The 16717-nt window shown below is 35.5% G+C and overlaps 1 protein-coding gene across 4 annotated transcripts in view; it reads right to left on the bottom strand.

The window, feature by feature from the left end:
• The window catches only part of LOC139696128 (zinc finger protein 497-like), a 116703-nt gene that overhangs the window by 44534 nt on the left and 55452 nt on the right, over positions 1–16717 (bottom strand). For 3 of the 4 annotated variants that reach the window (XM_071594731.1, XM_071594750.1, XM_071594726.1), the window contains exon 9: positions 14077–14142. The exons of the other annotated variant lie outside the window; for it this stretch is intronic. In XM_071594731.1, the coding sequence (XP_071450832.1) occupies positions 14077–14142 (66 nt within the window). The remainder of the gene's footprint in view (positions 1–14076; positions 14143–16717) is intronic. 4 annotated transcript variants of the gene reach the window in all.

Consider the following 16717-nt stretch of genomic DNA (forward strand, 5'->3'; position numbering starts at 1 on the left):
GAGTTAGCAATCTGTTTCACCTTCACTTTACGCACTAAATCATATAATTCTGACCCCAAAAAAGAGACATTTTTTGGCTACTCTGAGCAATACATTTCTGCTATTTGAAAATAATAAATTAAAGGTAACTCATCTTCTGAAAGAACCACCATAACTGATGATAATAAATGGAAAAAAATAGTTGCCCAGAAAAAAGGAAAAATTAAATATAGAGAGATAAGAGAAATACTGAAGGCTGTGGTAGAGAGGAGAATGCATTTTTAGCTGCAACTACTGCGCCACTCCTTATCAACACATTAAAATAAAGGTAAAGAAATTGTAGAAGGAAAGGTTTCTAAAATTTGGTGGATGGTTTACCCATGCAGGTGGGGCAGAGTTTATATAAAAAATGAATCATATCAAGCCAAGGTAAAAAAAGGAATGCCATCACTCACCTCCCTCCTTTGCTGATGTGAGCCAAAGAGGAAAGGAGCATGAAAAGCATCCAACTAAATACAGATCATATTTGATGCTTGCATAATGCAAAAAATAACAAACATGAGAATGTAGAGTATATACCACTCAAATATTTTGTCATGTCCGTTAAGAGATGTTATCAATGTCTACTGCTCTAAAACAGACTATCTCATACTAACACACTAGTAAGGAATTCAACGAAGGCAATCTCTAACTCATTTATCCTCTTGGAAAAGTTTTCTTCACCTAATTTCACAACCGAAGTATATATGATGGAGAAGCAGCAGGGAAGGCTGGGTCATTGCCAAAGGAATACCAAAGGAGCCAAACATGTGAAGGCATTCATTCACTGAGCAAGAAGACTTGGCTTTCAATAATGAAGGAGTGTGCTTATTCGGCATTTGAAATTAGCCTGTCGATAAATCCTAAATCATTATATCACTGATTCTGATAAGAATTAAATTCTAATATCTCCATTACAAAGGGGCATAAAGTGACATTGTATCAACCCCAATATGTTACTCATATTTCATTGTAATAATCTTAAAGTTGATTCTCACATGATGATTAACATGTATCCATAAAAAAAGCAAATTTTTCCACATATAAAAGAAAATATTTGAAGCGTCAATACAAAATACATGGAACAATTATGCCCATCAAAAGATCTAAACTCATGGGTTTCAAAAGCATCCATATATAATATTCTGATAAGAAGGCACTGGTTAAAAAATATATTTGTGAGAAACCAGTACAAAAGACTATGTATAATGAGAACTTAGGTATGGACTAATATTTTGTCAATGCCATCTTAAATGTTAATGATACTAAATAGAGTGGAACCTCGCAGAGTGAGTAATTTGCATACTCAGCTAAAATATTATTTCACAATATCTTAAAAGTAAATTTTTTCATAAAAAGTGACGGGGAGATGAGAATTCCTAAAATGATTGCACACCTGATACTGCAGTTCATGTTAAGTACTCATTTTGCTAGTATCTTAGCATTCCTAGAGATCACACATTTTCCTAACTTGTATTAAGACATATCATTTGTGATTTTTTGAAAAAGTTAAATAACATTTAGTGCATAGTTACAAGATGTCCCTGAAGAATAATCCACAGAAAAGCAGCCATAAAAGAATAAAAATAACCATAGAAATGAAAAGTAAAATCATTGAAAATCAGGACCAAGGTGCGAGCATGCCTGATCTGGCATGTACATTGCCAATCGGTTGACATCAATGATTTGAATTTCCTTCAAGGACAAAATTATGGAGATAGATGGTTCAAAGAGAGTGACAAGAATATCTATGGAATATTTACACATTCTCAAATATGTTGAAAGGTTGCTTCTCATTTTGATGAATGAAAATCAATTATAATGCAACAACACTATTTAATAGAACATAATTTGTGAGAAGAGTGGATGTGGTTTTCGCAGAACTCGTTAAGAAGATGCCAAAGTCATCAATGTCTAAAGAAGTATTCAGGGGAGGCCATGCATGGTACAAGAAGTTTAAGAAAAGAAACGGAGGCGGCAGTGTAGAGGGGCATGGTGAAGCAGCAAGCTCCAAGTCAAAGGCAGCAGAGAACTATCTTGGTGACTTCAAGAAACTCATAGACTCTGAGGGTAACATGCCCCAACAGGTTTTTACTGCGACAAAATGGCTCTCTTCTGGAAGAAATTACATCAGCGAACCCACATCTGTATACCAAACAGTAGAGGAAAATGCATTCCCAGGCCACAAGCCAATAAAAGGCCATCTTGTTCTGCTATTTTGTGTTAATGCAGGCAGGGATTTGAAATTTAACCCCTGCATAACTACCATCCAGAAACTCCATGAGTCTTCCATAAATGTCTAGGCCAGTCCAATGAACTGAATGTAATGTGGAGTTCATGTGTAAGCATGGAAAACTGTTTCATTGCACATTGAGAAGAATCAACCTAATACCGCAGTGGCTATGCATGTTAGAAATGTATTTAATGATAACGCTGAGTTGAATTTTCACAAAATTTTGAAGCATCGGCAAAAACAAATTTCTCTAGACAGCTTCCCAGTGAAAAAGAATTAGGTTCACATCATAAATAATGACTATTTACTTTGGCCCTTGGTTGTTTTAAAATCGAGTTCACATTCTGCAAAGAAAAAAGGATGAGCATAATTCTTGATCATAAACAAGGAACATATAATTTCCTTTGAAAAAACATTAAATATTATTTTTTTTCATCATGGTACGCATTAGTGTATTTTGAAATCAATTATATGGGGAAAATTGTTTCAAAAACAAGTGCTTCACTTCATTAGAAAGATCATGGAACAAATTATAATAATTATACAAGGATGTTTTATTACAATTTTTCCCAAACTTAACTGCACTAAAGGTTATTCAATGACTCCTTGTTAAATCCAAGAGAAGGCGCTATCAGAAAAGGTTTTCTTTTAGCAAGCATCACCTCTCACTAGACTGCTGTTCAAATTTCAGCTGTATCTAACACCAAGTGAAGCAAAAAAAATTTTGCTTATTTAGAAAATTGGAAAAAATTAGTTTCCTGCAGTAATTAAAAACTTCCATTCAAAAGGGTGAACAAAGATAGAGATCAAAGCTGATTTGGCTAAGGGTCATGGCACATCTGCTCCTGTATTTGTGTCTGTTGACAATTGGGCAAAAGAGTTTAGAAGTGACTGCCCAATCACACATGATGAACATCCTTTTGGGATGCCCAGTGGAGGTCACTTCCCCCAAAATGATTGACAAAATCCACCGTAGGGTTTTGAGGGATCCACAAATCAAAGTTTGTGAAATACTTGAGGTCATAGGCATATGAAAAAGTACAGTTTTCAATTTTGCATGGAAAAGTGGGTGTGAAACAAATCTGGGGGAGAAGGGTGCCTACTTTCCTCTCAGTAGAAAATTAACTCAATCATGAGGTCAATTCAAAGGCTGGTTTGATGCATTCCCATTGCAATCCTGATGTGTTTCTGTATTTATACATAACAGTGGACAATGCTTGGTCACACTATTACACTCCAGAGACAAAGGAACAGTCGAAACAGTATTTTTCTTAAGCCAGAGACAATGAAATCGGCTGGCTGATAAAGTGATGGCCAATGAGTTTTTGGGAAGCATGCAGACACATCGACATGCATACAGTGATTACTTGCAAAAAGAGCAGACAATTAATGGAGAGTTTATGCATTGTTATTGCACTGGTTGAGCAAAGAAATCAAGAAAAAAATATCCTTATTTGCCAAAGAAAAAAATTGTCTTCCATCAAGACAGTGCACCACCATGCAGTTTCAATGGTGAAAATCATGGAATTATATTTCAAATAACTATCACAACATCCACCATGTTCACCTTATTTGAACCCCAGTGACTTTTTCTTACTTCTTAACTTGAAAAAATGGCTTAGTGGTAAAAAATGCACATGGAATGAGGTCATCGTCAACACATATGCCTATTTTGAGGATCTTCTGAAATCTTACTTTTTGGATGGCTTAGAAAAGTTGGAGACATACTGGGAAAAGTGTATTGAGCTAACAGGAGATTAAGTTGAAAAATAAAATAAAATTTACCCTAAATAACATTCTATAGTTTCCTAAGGACTAGTTAAATGACCAATGTATAGTGTTTCCCCATGAGGTTTGATTTGATGGAAGGATTTATGTATTCTGGTGACTCTTAGGGCAGTACAGGTATGAGAAATGATAATACTACAGGCAGGGTTACTCAAGTCTGGATGATGGATCAAAATGCATGAACCAAAAGCAAGGTATACATTTAGCATCTCCTCCTTCGTGAGGCAGCTCCTAAGACTTCGGACCCCAGAGGGGTGGCTATTTACAATGATGGTGTAATGTTAAAAACACTACTATGGAAAGAGGGGCAAGGAAAATGCTGGATGTAGGAATACTAGAACATGAGAAACTCATTACAGTGTAAAGATATGGTGATCCAGTTTCATTGAGTAAGTTAATCAAGGTTCGCAGTAATGGATGGATTACAGAATCGGTTTGATAGATATAATATGTGAATTAATGAACAGGAAAACAGAGCTAATGGAATTCTCAAGAAATATTAAGGATAATTCCGTCATTAAAGCTGGAGGGCATAAAATAGACCATAGATAACACTTTATAATTGAAGATGTACATAAAAATTAGACAAGCAGGGATGATATTAAAAGAAGAAATGCATTAGGTAAAGGAGCTATCACAAAGAGTAAGGATATCAGAACAAGGACCATAATATACAGATTTAAAGAAAGAAATTAGGATAACTTGTGCATGGAGTGCATCTTGTATTGCTCTAAAACATGGATACTATGGTAAAATGATAAGCATAGATTAGGAGAGATGTTAATATGGAGAGGAATGTAAAAAATAAAACAGAAAGAGAAGAATGTACACAAGTTCTAGGCATGGCATGGGAAGAGATATATGTGCAGAGAGAGATTTGAATGAGGCATGGAAAGTGGATGGAGGGCACGGGATATGAGTGCGCAATAGACTGTCATTAAGTCAAGAGGGGGGAAGAACTAGGCAGAGTAGAGGGACGAAAAGATTACACATGCTAGACAGAATGATGGGAGTTGTAGGAAGGTTTTTAGAGTTAGAGAATGTTATCTCGATGCCTATGGTTTCAGATTATTTGTATATTTAGGTCGGGATTTAAAGGGTAACCAAGCATAGTCTCTGGGTCCATGAAAACCTTATCTTGATTGGTAAACTACTATCACTAATAATAATAATCTAATCACATGTATATTGTAGGAAAAAAAGACAGCAACGAATAAAGTTCACATCAATCTAACTCATGTAGACCTTCTTCTCATCCATATTTTATTCATGAATTTCCAATCTAAGAGAAAGAAAATGAGAAGCAATAACAAGACAACATTACTAATAATAAGACAGTGAAAAAAAAATGAGTAATAGGTCAGCCTACAATGAACTGCCAGGGAAAAGTAGATCCAGAACAATCTTTATCACTTATATATATCATCTTTCCCAGCTCATAAGATGATTTTTTACTCCAAAATGCGCTCTAAAATTTACCTGCTTCTTATGGACTGGGGGTACACGAGTGTAACTTCAACCTTCAAGCACAAGCCAAGTAGATGGAGAAATATCTCTATAAAGTGTTTTTCCCCACATCAGGCATAGAAAATGGTTGCCTTGCTGGAGTGTTAAGACCTCTAAAAGAAATGATTCAGGTCTTCAAAGATAAGGGAGACCAATTGACGTAAATAATACAACATATGGATCGCTTTCATAATATGGACCTATTTTACCTAATGAGAGTGAAACTTGTAATTGGAGGTACATTCATAGGCCTCAGAAAGAGCCATCATCACTTCAACAATGAACCACATTAAAAATATATTTTATGAGCCTGTGAGAACACATTTATAACTGTCAGAGTAAAAACATGGCACTGACCAAAAAAATATGCCAAAGATAAGTCATGGCACCTAAAATTAGGGAAATGAATATATATATATATATATATATATATATATATATATATGTGTACATCGAAGTTTATTTGAGAAAAATTGTTAAGTTTTTTTCTTTGAACTTTGTGTGACCAAATACCATGCAGAACTACATGATCCGAGTCACAACAAGTGTAATAATTTGTAATTGAAAAAATGGATTCATAATTAAGGGAGTACTAACAAAAGAGTGACATGGGTAGGAAAAATGTTATTTGTTACTCGATTCATTATCAGTTATCTCACTCACATTGCGCAGGAAAGGGTGGGGGGAGATAAGGCCCGTTCACATCAACTTGAGATTTACACTTTATGTTTCAACATAAAATATTGGATTTTCCACAGCTTCATCAAAGCTTCAGGAGCAAACAAGTCGATCAATCAGGAAATACCCTCTTGCCTGACAGTTAATCACACTTGAACTTAGTCTTAATTTGAGGACCGATTTCAAAGAAGACATTTCAACATCTAACAAAGGACATAAAAACCATGGTTTTTCTGTTTTTAAGGATATTTAATCATGAACTTATATTCAAATATCAATTCTTATCCATATCATTCACTCTTACTTTATCGAAATAAAATATCCAATTCGAGGCATGTTAGGAAAGATGAATGGAATTCAATCTCCTCATCATTCTATTTCTCAACCGGGCAAAAGAGCATTTGCCTTTTCTGTTGTTTATAATGAATGCACTGTGATGCAGCTATTAATGTACGTATTAAGTAATGATTCCTTTAATGTTTAAAATCTCCATTCTAATTCTAATGCTTTAATGCAATGTGAACGAGCCTTACAAAGGCTTTGAACAGACCTTGTTAAGGAGGAAGAATGGATGCACCCAGCAACGCTTCGTGGGAAGGTCTGAGATGTCATCCTGGAAAAACAGAAGGAGATGAAGGAGTACTTGATGGAAAATCCATCTAAAGGCATAGGCTGGTGGTTTTTGGCAGATGAATGAAGGCATCCGAGAAAAGCATATGACTTGATTAGTCATTCTATAAACATTAAGTGAGCCACATACAAATAATGAGGGTAGTGTAAGACTGAAATGGCCTACTCCCCTTACCGAGGGGAATTAAGTCAGATGACAGGAAATAGAATACCACACAGAGGAAAACAAGAAAGGTTATCAGAGAGTGAATTGAGAAGACAGAGTAACCAGTTGCTTACCGACTGCTATGGAAGAATTACTTTTAATGGATGAATTTGGGAAGCTGATGGCATTGTTTAACAAAGATTATGTGCACATGTTTACGCTCGACTGAAAGCTTACAAAATTTTCATGAATTGATAAATTTTAATTGAAAAAATTTATCACTCAAAGAGAATATACATCAGCCTGACACACTAGTGATTTCACTGATAAACTACCATTTCACTGTGAAAAGATAGGGAATGAGGATACTTCAATTATAATATTGGTGCTCTGTTGAGGCATAGGCTACGTGCCAAAAGCCTATTTAAGTGATTAATTTGCAACAGAATTTCACTTCTGACCTGAAATGGACATCACATAATCTAATGTGCTCTCTGAGTTGGTTCATGAAATTTTTGCAACACACAAAATTACGAGAAATTTTTTTATAAATGTGAAATATGCAACTTCGATGGTTTTTGTGGTAAATTCGGTAAAATTTCTAATTTTCAGAATTTTTGCAAAAAATTTAGTTTTGTTCATAACCCAATTTATTTGCTCAAATTTAAATTCAGATTTAACAAGGGTGCAATCTGATTCTCATACGAGTGAAGTCAAAGTGCTCTTTTCACCCCTCTGTTTCTCTTATTTCAATGCACTTCTAAGTTATAACTTCAATGCTATGAAGTGAGAATTCACCCAGCACCTGCTGCACAAAGTACAGCGCCAACTGTGTTGACAGGTGCTCTACATGGACTTAGGGATTGCTGATTCAGAAGTGGAGCTTAGAAATCTGATGTGCTACAATTCAACAAACCTCGAACATGGTCCTCACTAATTTTCTAGATTTTCATTTCTGTTTTCTGCCTGGAAAAACCTAACATCTTTTATCTGATTATTTTCCTGAATGCTTCGACTTTGGGTATTCTCATGAATTATACCTTATCACTCTGCATATGGCACTGGTATCAATGAAGTTGGTTCTACATTATTTTTGGTTCTTGCCAGGGTCTGCATGCTCTATTGCAAACAAATCTCGTCTAGTGATTGAAAGCAACATTGGCTTTAATTGTATGATGTAAAACATTCTAACTAATGCAACCAAAAAACATAAGATATGTGCTCACTATAATAATGCACATTCACAGAATAATATACAGTGGAACCTCGCATAACGAGCATTTCATACAGAATTTCATACAGAGATTAATACTCATATGAGCAAACATATTAGTTCCGAAAACAACTCACTTAACGAGCGACTTTTCAGGCGAAGAGTGATGAGGAAAGGGGCAATTCCTGTATTCATTGCATGCCTGCTCCTGCAGTTCATCTCTAGCACTTGTTCCGCTAGCATCTTTCCATTGCTAGTGATCAAACATTTTTTTCAAACTTGTGTTCCAACATATAATTAATGATTTTTTTGGGCAAAGTTTTCAAATTGACCCAGAAGAAAAATTTGTACAAAGAAAGCCATAATAGAATAAAAACAAAAAATAAAAGTATAAATTAAAAGTAAAATCATTGAAAATCGGGAACAAGATGTGAGCATGGCTGATCTCGTACACAGATCAACAATTGACCTTCTCTACAAGAACACGACAAGACTTAAGGAAATAGATGCTTCAAACAGGGTGACAAAGAGTATTTACGCAATGGTTACGTATTCTCAACGATATTGAAAGGTTGCTTCTCATATGCATTATTGAAAAGCAATGGCAATGTGACACCATTAATGAGAATATAATTCGTGAGAAGGGGAAAGTATAATTCGCCGACCTCATTAATAAGATTTCAGGATCATTAATGGCTGAATGATTATACAAGGGGGGCCAAGCGTGGTTCGAGAAGTTAACAAGAAGAACCATCACCCACGGCATTGGTGAATCAGCAAACTCTGAATCAAAGGCAGCCGAGAACTACACCGGTGACTTCAAAAATCTGGTAGATTCTGAGGGTTACTTGCCATTAAATGTTTTTAATTGTGATGAGACGGTTCTCTTCGGGAAGAAGATGCCGAAGCAAACCTTGTATGCTTGTGCTCATGGCAGTAGAAGAGCCCGACCTCAAGGCAATAAAAGACCGTCAACCACGGCCATTTTGCACAAATGCAAAGGACAATTTGCAAATCGAACCCCAGCTTGTTTACCATTCACAAACTCCACGAGCCTTCAAGAAGTGTAAAAAGTCCAAAACAGCAGCCTAAATGAGATGTAGAGGTCACGGGAAACTTTCACATCATGCCATTGTGTGAACGAGGCATCGCCCTAATTAAGGCAGTGCCGATGCATGCCATAAATTTATTTAAAGATCATTTCCATTCACATTTTTATTAAATTTTGAAGCAAATGTCTCTAGACAGCTTTTTAGCAAAAAAAATTAGGTGTTTATCATAAAAAATTAACAATTTATTTTGATTCTTTTTTGCTTTTACAAATAGAGTTTGCATTTACGGTTGCTTCATTCACAAGAGATGAAAAGGTGAATGAGATCCACGTTCCTTAACAATTTTGAACATAATTTTCTTTGAATAAACTTTGTATATATTTTTTTTTTGCTATGGAATGCATTATCTTATTTTACATTAATGTATAAATATGTAAAAAGTTGTTCCACTAAAAAAGTATTATTCTTTACAAATAAGAAGGCAGAATGGTTCTTGTTCATAGTATTATGAGGTTCCACTGTACTCTTAACAATTGAAAAATTTTCCATCAAACAGAATAAGTGGGGATTTTCCATTTTTCTATCCAGAAATTAGCTTTTTTGTATGAAGAAATTTAAGAATTTCACTGCCCAGAAATTCTTGGCGCTATTTATTAGTAAATAAATTCACACATGTATGATTATAACTTGACGGGAGTCCTCCAAAAAAAGGAATTACTATCTAGCAATATCCAGAATATTTACTCACAACTACCCTTTCACTTTCCCTGATCAGTTCTCTCCCATACCACCAATACAATCTGAAAATCACTGAATGAGAATCACCAAGGTAACTTTCAGCCCTTAGGCTGATGATTGATTGATGAAATAAATCCTCAATTATCACATAACCCCTTCAAGGCTGAAACTCTGGAAAAACAATCTACATATACTTGGACTCGTGCACATTTGTAGAATTATATAGTGTTTCGAATGTCCAAATACAGACATTTCATTTATGGACAAGTGAATTCACAAAAATACTAACAGCTACCTTATATGTGGTGATTTCGAGTATTATAGGTAATTTTTAAGCATACTCAAACTCATTATTAATACATGAATTTTACTGGAATTGCCCATCATGTTTTTTTTGTATTTCTACATGATATCCTGTAAGCCTTTTCCTATGCTACTCCAGAATTTCTTAAATTTCCATTAATTTCTCATCAAAACTTCCGTATTCCACTTGGCTTGCCTAAATTTCTTGACCCGTTCTGCAGGTTATACATTAATTCAGTATATTTTGAATCTCTAAATAACAGAATATACAAAAATGATTGATTTAAATTGTGGATTTACAATTCAGAGCCAATAATAATTAACAATAGCCTTCATTTGTGTATTCAATAAATGCTAAACTTTCAGTCATCAATAAAAAACACATTCATACACATAACAGGGTCAGTGCAATAACCAGTGCCAATATAATGTATGCTAAGCAATCAGCTATGAGTAATAATGCAGTTAAAGAATATATCAGCCACAGCAAAAGGCCAGTCTGCCAGTAACCAGTGCCTAATTGGTGGGATTGATACTTGTAAGCCTGAGGCAACTTTGGGTCAAATATGTGGTGTGTTGGCTGGGAGTTTGCTAGCAAGTTTAAGGTTCAGGTGACTATAGATCACATGTTAATGGCTATAAGAAATTAAGATATTTTCATACTAACTTCTCCTTGCAGACATTGAAGATCTAATTCTTGGTGATTAACTCTGTCTTGGTTTGTATTTCTGGCACAAGTTTTGCCGGCCTTACAGTCTAAGTCTTCAGGCCAGAATTGATTGATGCTGGTTTTGTCGGTCTTCAATACCTCTGCTCAGGTGCTATCTGAGTAGTGAATTAATTAACCATCTTCTCAGGTGATCTCTGATTTGTCAATTAACTGGCCAATCAGAGAGCACCTGTGCAGAGGCATGAAAGATGGAAAAAACCAGCATTAATCACTTTTGACCAGAAGACACAGACTTCAACACCGGCGAAACTGTTGTCCCAGGAATACTGGCTAACGTGGAGTTAATCCCAGAAGACAAAGATCTTCATTATCTGTACACTGTGGAAGCCTTCATAAGGAATCCCCCTAGCAGATAGTTACCACAAGTGATTTATAACTCAATAAATACAGACAATACCTAATAAATCATTCAGCATGAGCCTACTGTACCATATACATTAAGTATAGAGTTAACATCATGTTATTTTCACAATATCATTGGATCTCTGGTACATATTACTAAAATCATACAGTGAGAAACAAATGTTCTACATTGACTTTCGACTTTGAGAGGCTAAAGTTTGGTGCCCAAGAAACTCCCTTGCCTATTCCCAGTAAGCTGACACAAGCTCGGGCGGTTTGCTATTTAAAGTGGGATGTAGCACATGACAGAATGAAGGGACTTAATGAAGTCTTTCTAAAACAAAGGGACTGAAAAAAAGACAAAGGGATACAAAGGTACATACCAACTTGGGCATTACCTCCATCGGGAGACAAACATGTGGAGCACAGTGGCAGTCCGAGGAGAGGATGAGGCCAAATAGAGGGGGGGACCCTGAAACCCCTAACACACAAACCGTATTGCATGCATGCTCTAAATTTAGGAGACATCCCAAGTCTACCAACATGAATTGCTTATGGGTAAAAAAGGCAGGCTAATTTATCTACTACCACAATCATTATAACATTTAAACTCCAGATTTACATTTTTTTAAGGTAACCAGCAAAAAATATACCAAATTAAGGATTATTCATTACTTAGGCTGAGGAAGGAGTAACCATTAAAAAAATTACATAACCATGTTTAATGGATGAAATATCTCATAGAATTATAATAAAATAAATAATAAAAATAATCATTGTTTTCCCAATCAGGCACAATTAATGTAAATACGAGAGTCATCCGGAAAGTAGTACCCGTTCGTGCCGCATGAAGTGCTGACGACGCGAGTAGCCGCTGGACGAGGTCAGATAGCTTCAGTGGCTTGTCTGCCTTCTCTGAGCCAAGTTGCGTGACGCTAGCATTGCCTGTGTTGTTTCTGTGATTGTTTACAATGTTTAAAAAAATTGAGAACGCCGCCAGTTGTGAAGTGAGGGCAGTGATTAAATTCCTCAATGCAAGAAACGTTCGCCCATGTGATATTCATCGCCAAATAAAGGAGGTGTATGGAGACAATGTAATGGACGAGTCGTCTGTTCGGCGGTGGTGTCGCAACTTCAACATGGGGAGGGGGAACACACACGACGATGAGCGTTCGGAGAGACCGTCTGTCATTACAGACCAACTGGTGAGCTCAGTTGACGAATTCGTGAGGAACGATCGGCGCGTCACAATTGATGACATCTGTGAGCATTTTCCCAATGTTTCTCGAACAATTGTTCATGAAATTGTTAAACACCATCTGCATTATGCAAAAATTTGTGCAAGATGGGTCCCTCGCGTATCTCAATGAGCTGGCGGCGAAGGACTATGCAGCAGGAATACAGAAACTTGTCACACGTTATGACAAATGCCTTAATTTGCTTGGAGATTATGTTGAGAAGTAGTTTAAAGTATCCTCTTTCAAATAAAATTTTTTATGTTTGTTAATATTTACTTTTGTGTCTTTATTTCACGAACGGGTACTACTTTCCGGATGACCCTCGTATAAAAAGATCTAAAACTGAAAAACTTTAAGCATGATATCTCAGACAGGAAGGTCTCCTCTCGTCACATCCATATTCTAGCAGCATTTCCAACTCCTACTTGATTGTCAATATGTTTCTTTATTAGAACCTTTTCAAAGTAACATTAATCTTTATTGAAGTGAAACAACCTGTAACAATGGGTAGATCGACCGCTGTGATGCTACTTTTAAGTGATTAAACAAAAGCACACCTACTGGAAGAACAAAAGCATAACATTCCACTCAGTTTGCATGACCACACTGGCCACAGATAGCCATTACAGTGACCATTTTTGGATAAAATACAGTACATTTTATTATATCATTTCTAGTGTTTACCCTTCTCATCCCTGGATGGACTATAAAAATGAAATCCTTGTAATGCTCATTGTTTGCTTTACTATCCAGCATTCTGTCAATAGTGTTTACATATGTGAACCTTCCACTTCACTCCATGCGCTTCCTGATTAATATTCTCAGAAAAACACACTCCACTAAACACCTTAGGCTGGAGAGGGAACAAAATTTACTCTCTCCATTCATTGCACTTTAAACTGAAGCTTTTTATTATAAAGCATATCTATGACAATATGCATCAAAGGAGCAGGTAATTCTTCCCCAATTCTTGGTACTCATTATTTTTATTTTCATGAAATATCTTCTACATTAAGCAACAACCACAAGTGATGGCACATCTGGTGAATGGCAACGCCTTTCAAACATACAAGACAGCATATGGGATAAAGTGAGGAAGTCAACTGCAACTAGAGCAGGCAAGCAAACTAAAGTAAAAACAGCACATTCCGTATGATGAAAATTCCCACACCAAAGTCACACCATTCAGTAGCAAATATACATGTATATATGCAAATCTTGCAACCAAAGGACTTAGACACAAAAGAGAAAAGTCTGGTCAGCTTTAGGTGAATGAATCCAGCAACTTGAAAAATAAATATATGAGAGCAAAGCCAAAATTATACACCACATGTAGAAACATTGCAAACAAATAAATAGATAGGTGCTTGAGTGAACGAGTAGACCAAAGACAAAAAAGACAGTAACTGATTCAAAATAGAGAACACTTATTTGGCCCTCAAAACCTTAAACTCAGACTCACCTGAAAGGCTAATATTCCCTGACTTTTCCAGGTTTTCCAAGCCCATTTTTCCGAGACTGGGGAAGTCTGGAGTGATATTTTTCAATTTTATTAATACCTTACCTTAATTTTATACAGAAATATTACTTTACAAAAACATAGTCGTATAAAGACAGCCAAATATTTTACATTCACCAAATTTTAAGTAGGAATGCATGTTTAGAGATAATTCAATTCAACTGGTCTTAATGAGACCACTGGAAAGAAATTATACTATTTTCCAAAAATCAAGCTGCACAAACAGTGCCGCTGGAGCACATCATGTTTGGAAATAAAAACTAATAAGCAATGTAATATGTTACTTTTTGTGTCAAAAGAACACTTTGGTCTGATGTTAAGCATTGATTGACATGCCAGTATTTGACCTAACAAGAGGTAAATTCTTGTGATCTGAATCTATTTGTGAGATATTACCTCTACTGAAAGTAATTATGTTGAAAAGTACACAACAGAGACTGACTTCATATAATTTGAAAAATTCACAAAACTGCATGCAAAAGAGTAAAAATTATTCTAAAAACTGCATAGATGAAATAATGAACAAAATCACTAAGATACATATGGGCAATTTTATTGTAGGCAATTGATACTATTTTCCACAGTAGTAATTGAAGCATGAAGGTAAAGAGTGGAATCATAGTTAATACTCATAATAACTACTACCTCTAATGTCATATAAAATTTTCAACTGTTGCTATCCAAATTACGTTTCCAGTATGAAAATGCCCATTTTAATACAACACCCTGCTCAACAATTTCTGACAGTAAAAATTCTCAACTTTGAAGACAACTGAAAAGGGTGAAAAAGTTGAAAAGAACTTTAAAAGAAATCTTTAAAAGAACATTCATTTTAATTGCAGTAAACAATTGAATTTTCCAATTACTCTCACTAAAATTAAAGAGCCAAATGAGGAACAAAAAAAAACACATCTCAAAGCAAAGGGATGTTTTTTGGCATGCCCATATAAGTTGGCCTTCAAGATTAATTAAAAAAAGCTTTTTAAAGTATGAAAATAAGTAACTCACTCTGAGATTAACTGGACAAGTTATCAACAACTAAGGGATATAATACATGATGCTCTGAATCTCTCATAAACATTTAAATGAATGTCCTGGCAAACAAGTTTCGCCCATTGCATCACAATATTTTCATCGGAAGATTGTCGTTGAATCATATTTTCATAGTAACAGCCTGATAAAAGGAATCATTACTTAAGCCTTTCTTGTGCTTCTAGAATCTTAGGGAATTTGCTCATGTGGCCTGCACCTAAGGTAATGCCAGAGAATTAGCAAATCACCAGCATTAAGTGTTCATCAGATAATCTGATGCATCAGCAACAAAAAACTATTATTCTGACCTTTGGTTTCAAACGTTTAACAAGAAGCATATGAATGTGAGGGGTAATAACTTCCAGTTGTAGTGAAGTAGTACATACTAGTAGATGCAGTACACTACAACAAAAAGGAGATTCATGTACCAGTAAACCTTCAAGCACCTCATTGGCCTGGCAGCAACAAAGTGCAATTTCATGGCTAGCAGGACTGTCATTGTCTCATTAGTAGTTTGAATTTTCAATTAATATTAATACCACCAAAATTGGCCTTTTGAATGATACTCTGGCTGAGTAAATAATTACATACTATGTAACTCACTATACCTCAATGCTGCAAGAAAGTTTGCCGGAGATCATATTTCCCCATGCAGGAAAATGATGATCATCTTAACCTGACTGTTCAGTAGTTACAAATAAATAGACACAGGTATGCCTAGCTTGATGTCACTTCATTACAACTACAGCTGAAAATCACCCTCAAAATTAAATTTAAGAGCTAGCTTGGTATGGCATAATGAAGAGTTAAAACTTGCCAATACCTCAAATTAACCCATCTCAAGGAACTTACTATAATTTTGTGTGAAAGATACCAAAGCATTTGCTGGCCAATGCAAGAATCGACAATAAAATCAAAATGCTTTTAGAACTTTGATGAATATTTGAAGATCACTTTAAAGCCAACAATTTGAGTGGATTATGCACTAGGTTTCAATTTGAATGAAAGGGAGTTCAGCAAATAATACAGATGCATGAATAGATCATAATATTGTTTCATGTTTCATTAAGACCTCAGTTAAATAATTAAGTCAGCTCCAAACAGGCACAGCAAAGGCAGGCTTACGGATATCATTTGAGGAAACAAAATATATGAACAAACAAGAAAAGCCTGAAGGAACTTCTTTTCCACAAATGCAAAATTGAGACATTATTGCACAATATAGAGGTTGGAGTCTCCTTTACTCTGCTCAATCAATTACATGGGATAGAAAAGACTTGTGGAAAAGAGGAAGAACCTAAGAAAAATTTGAGGATCAGTCAGAGTGAATGGAATAAATGGGCAAAGACACAATCACAAGCTGTGCCTGGAAATAGAAAAGTTAAAGATGCAATGAGGAAAAGAAGACTTACACTTTATGGGCACTTGGTGAGAATGGGAGAGACAAAAACATCCAAAAAGATTTGGAAGAAATTCTCAGATAAAAGAACCAAGGAAATGCATGATGCATGCATGAATCTGGAAAAGAAAAAACTCACAAGAAATGGGAATT

This window comes from Hetaerina americana, unplaced genomic scaffold, assembly GCF_022747635.1.
Source record: "Hetaerina americana unplaced genomic scaffold, ioHetAmer1.1.p SCAF_1, whole genome shotgun sequence".
In the NCBI taxonomy this organism is placed as follows: domain Eukaryota; kingdom Metazoa; phylum Arthropoda; class Insecta; order Odonata; family Calopterygidae; genus Hetaerina; species Hetaerina americana.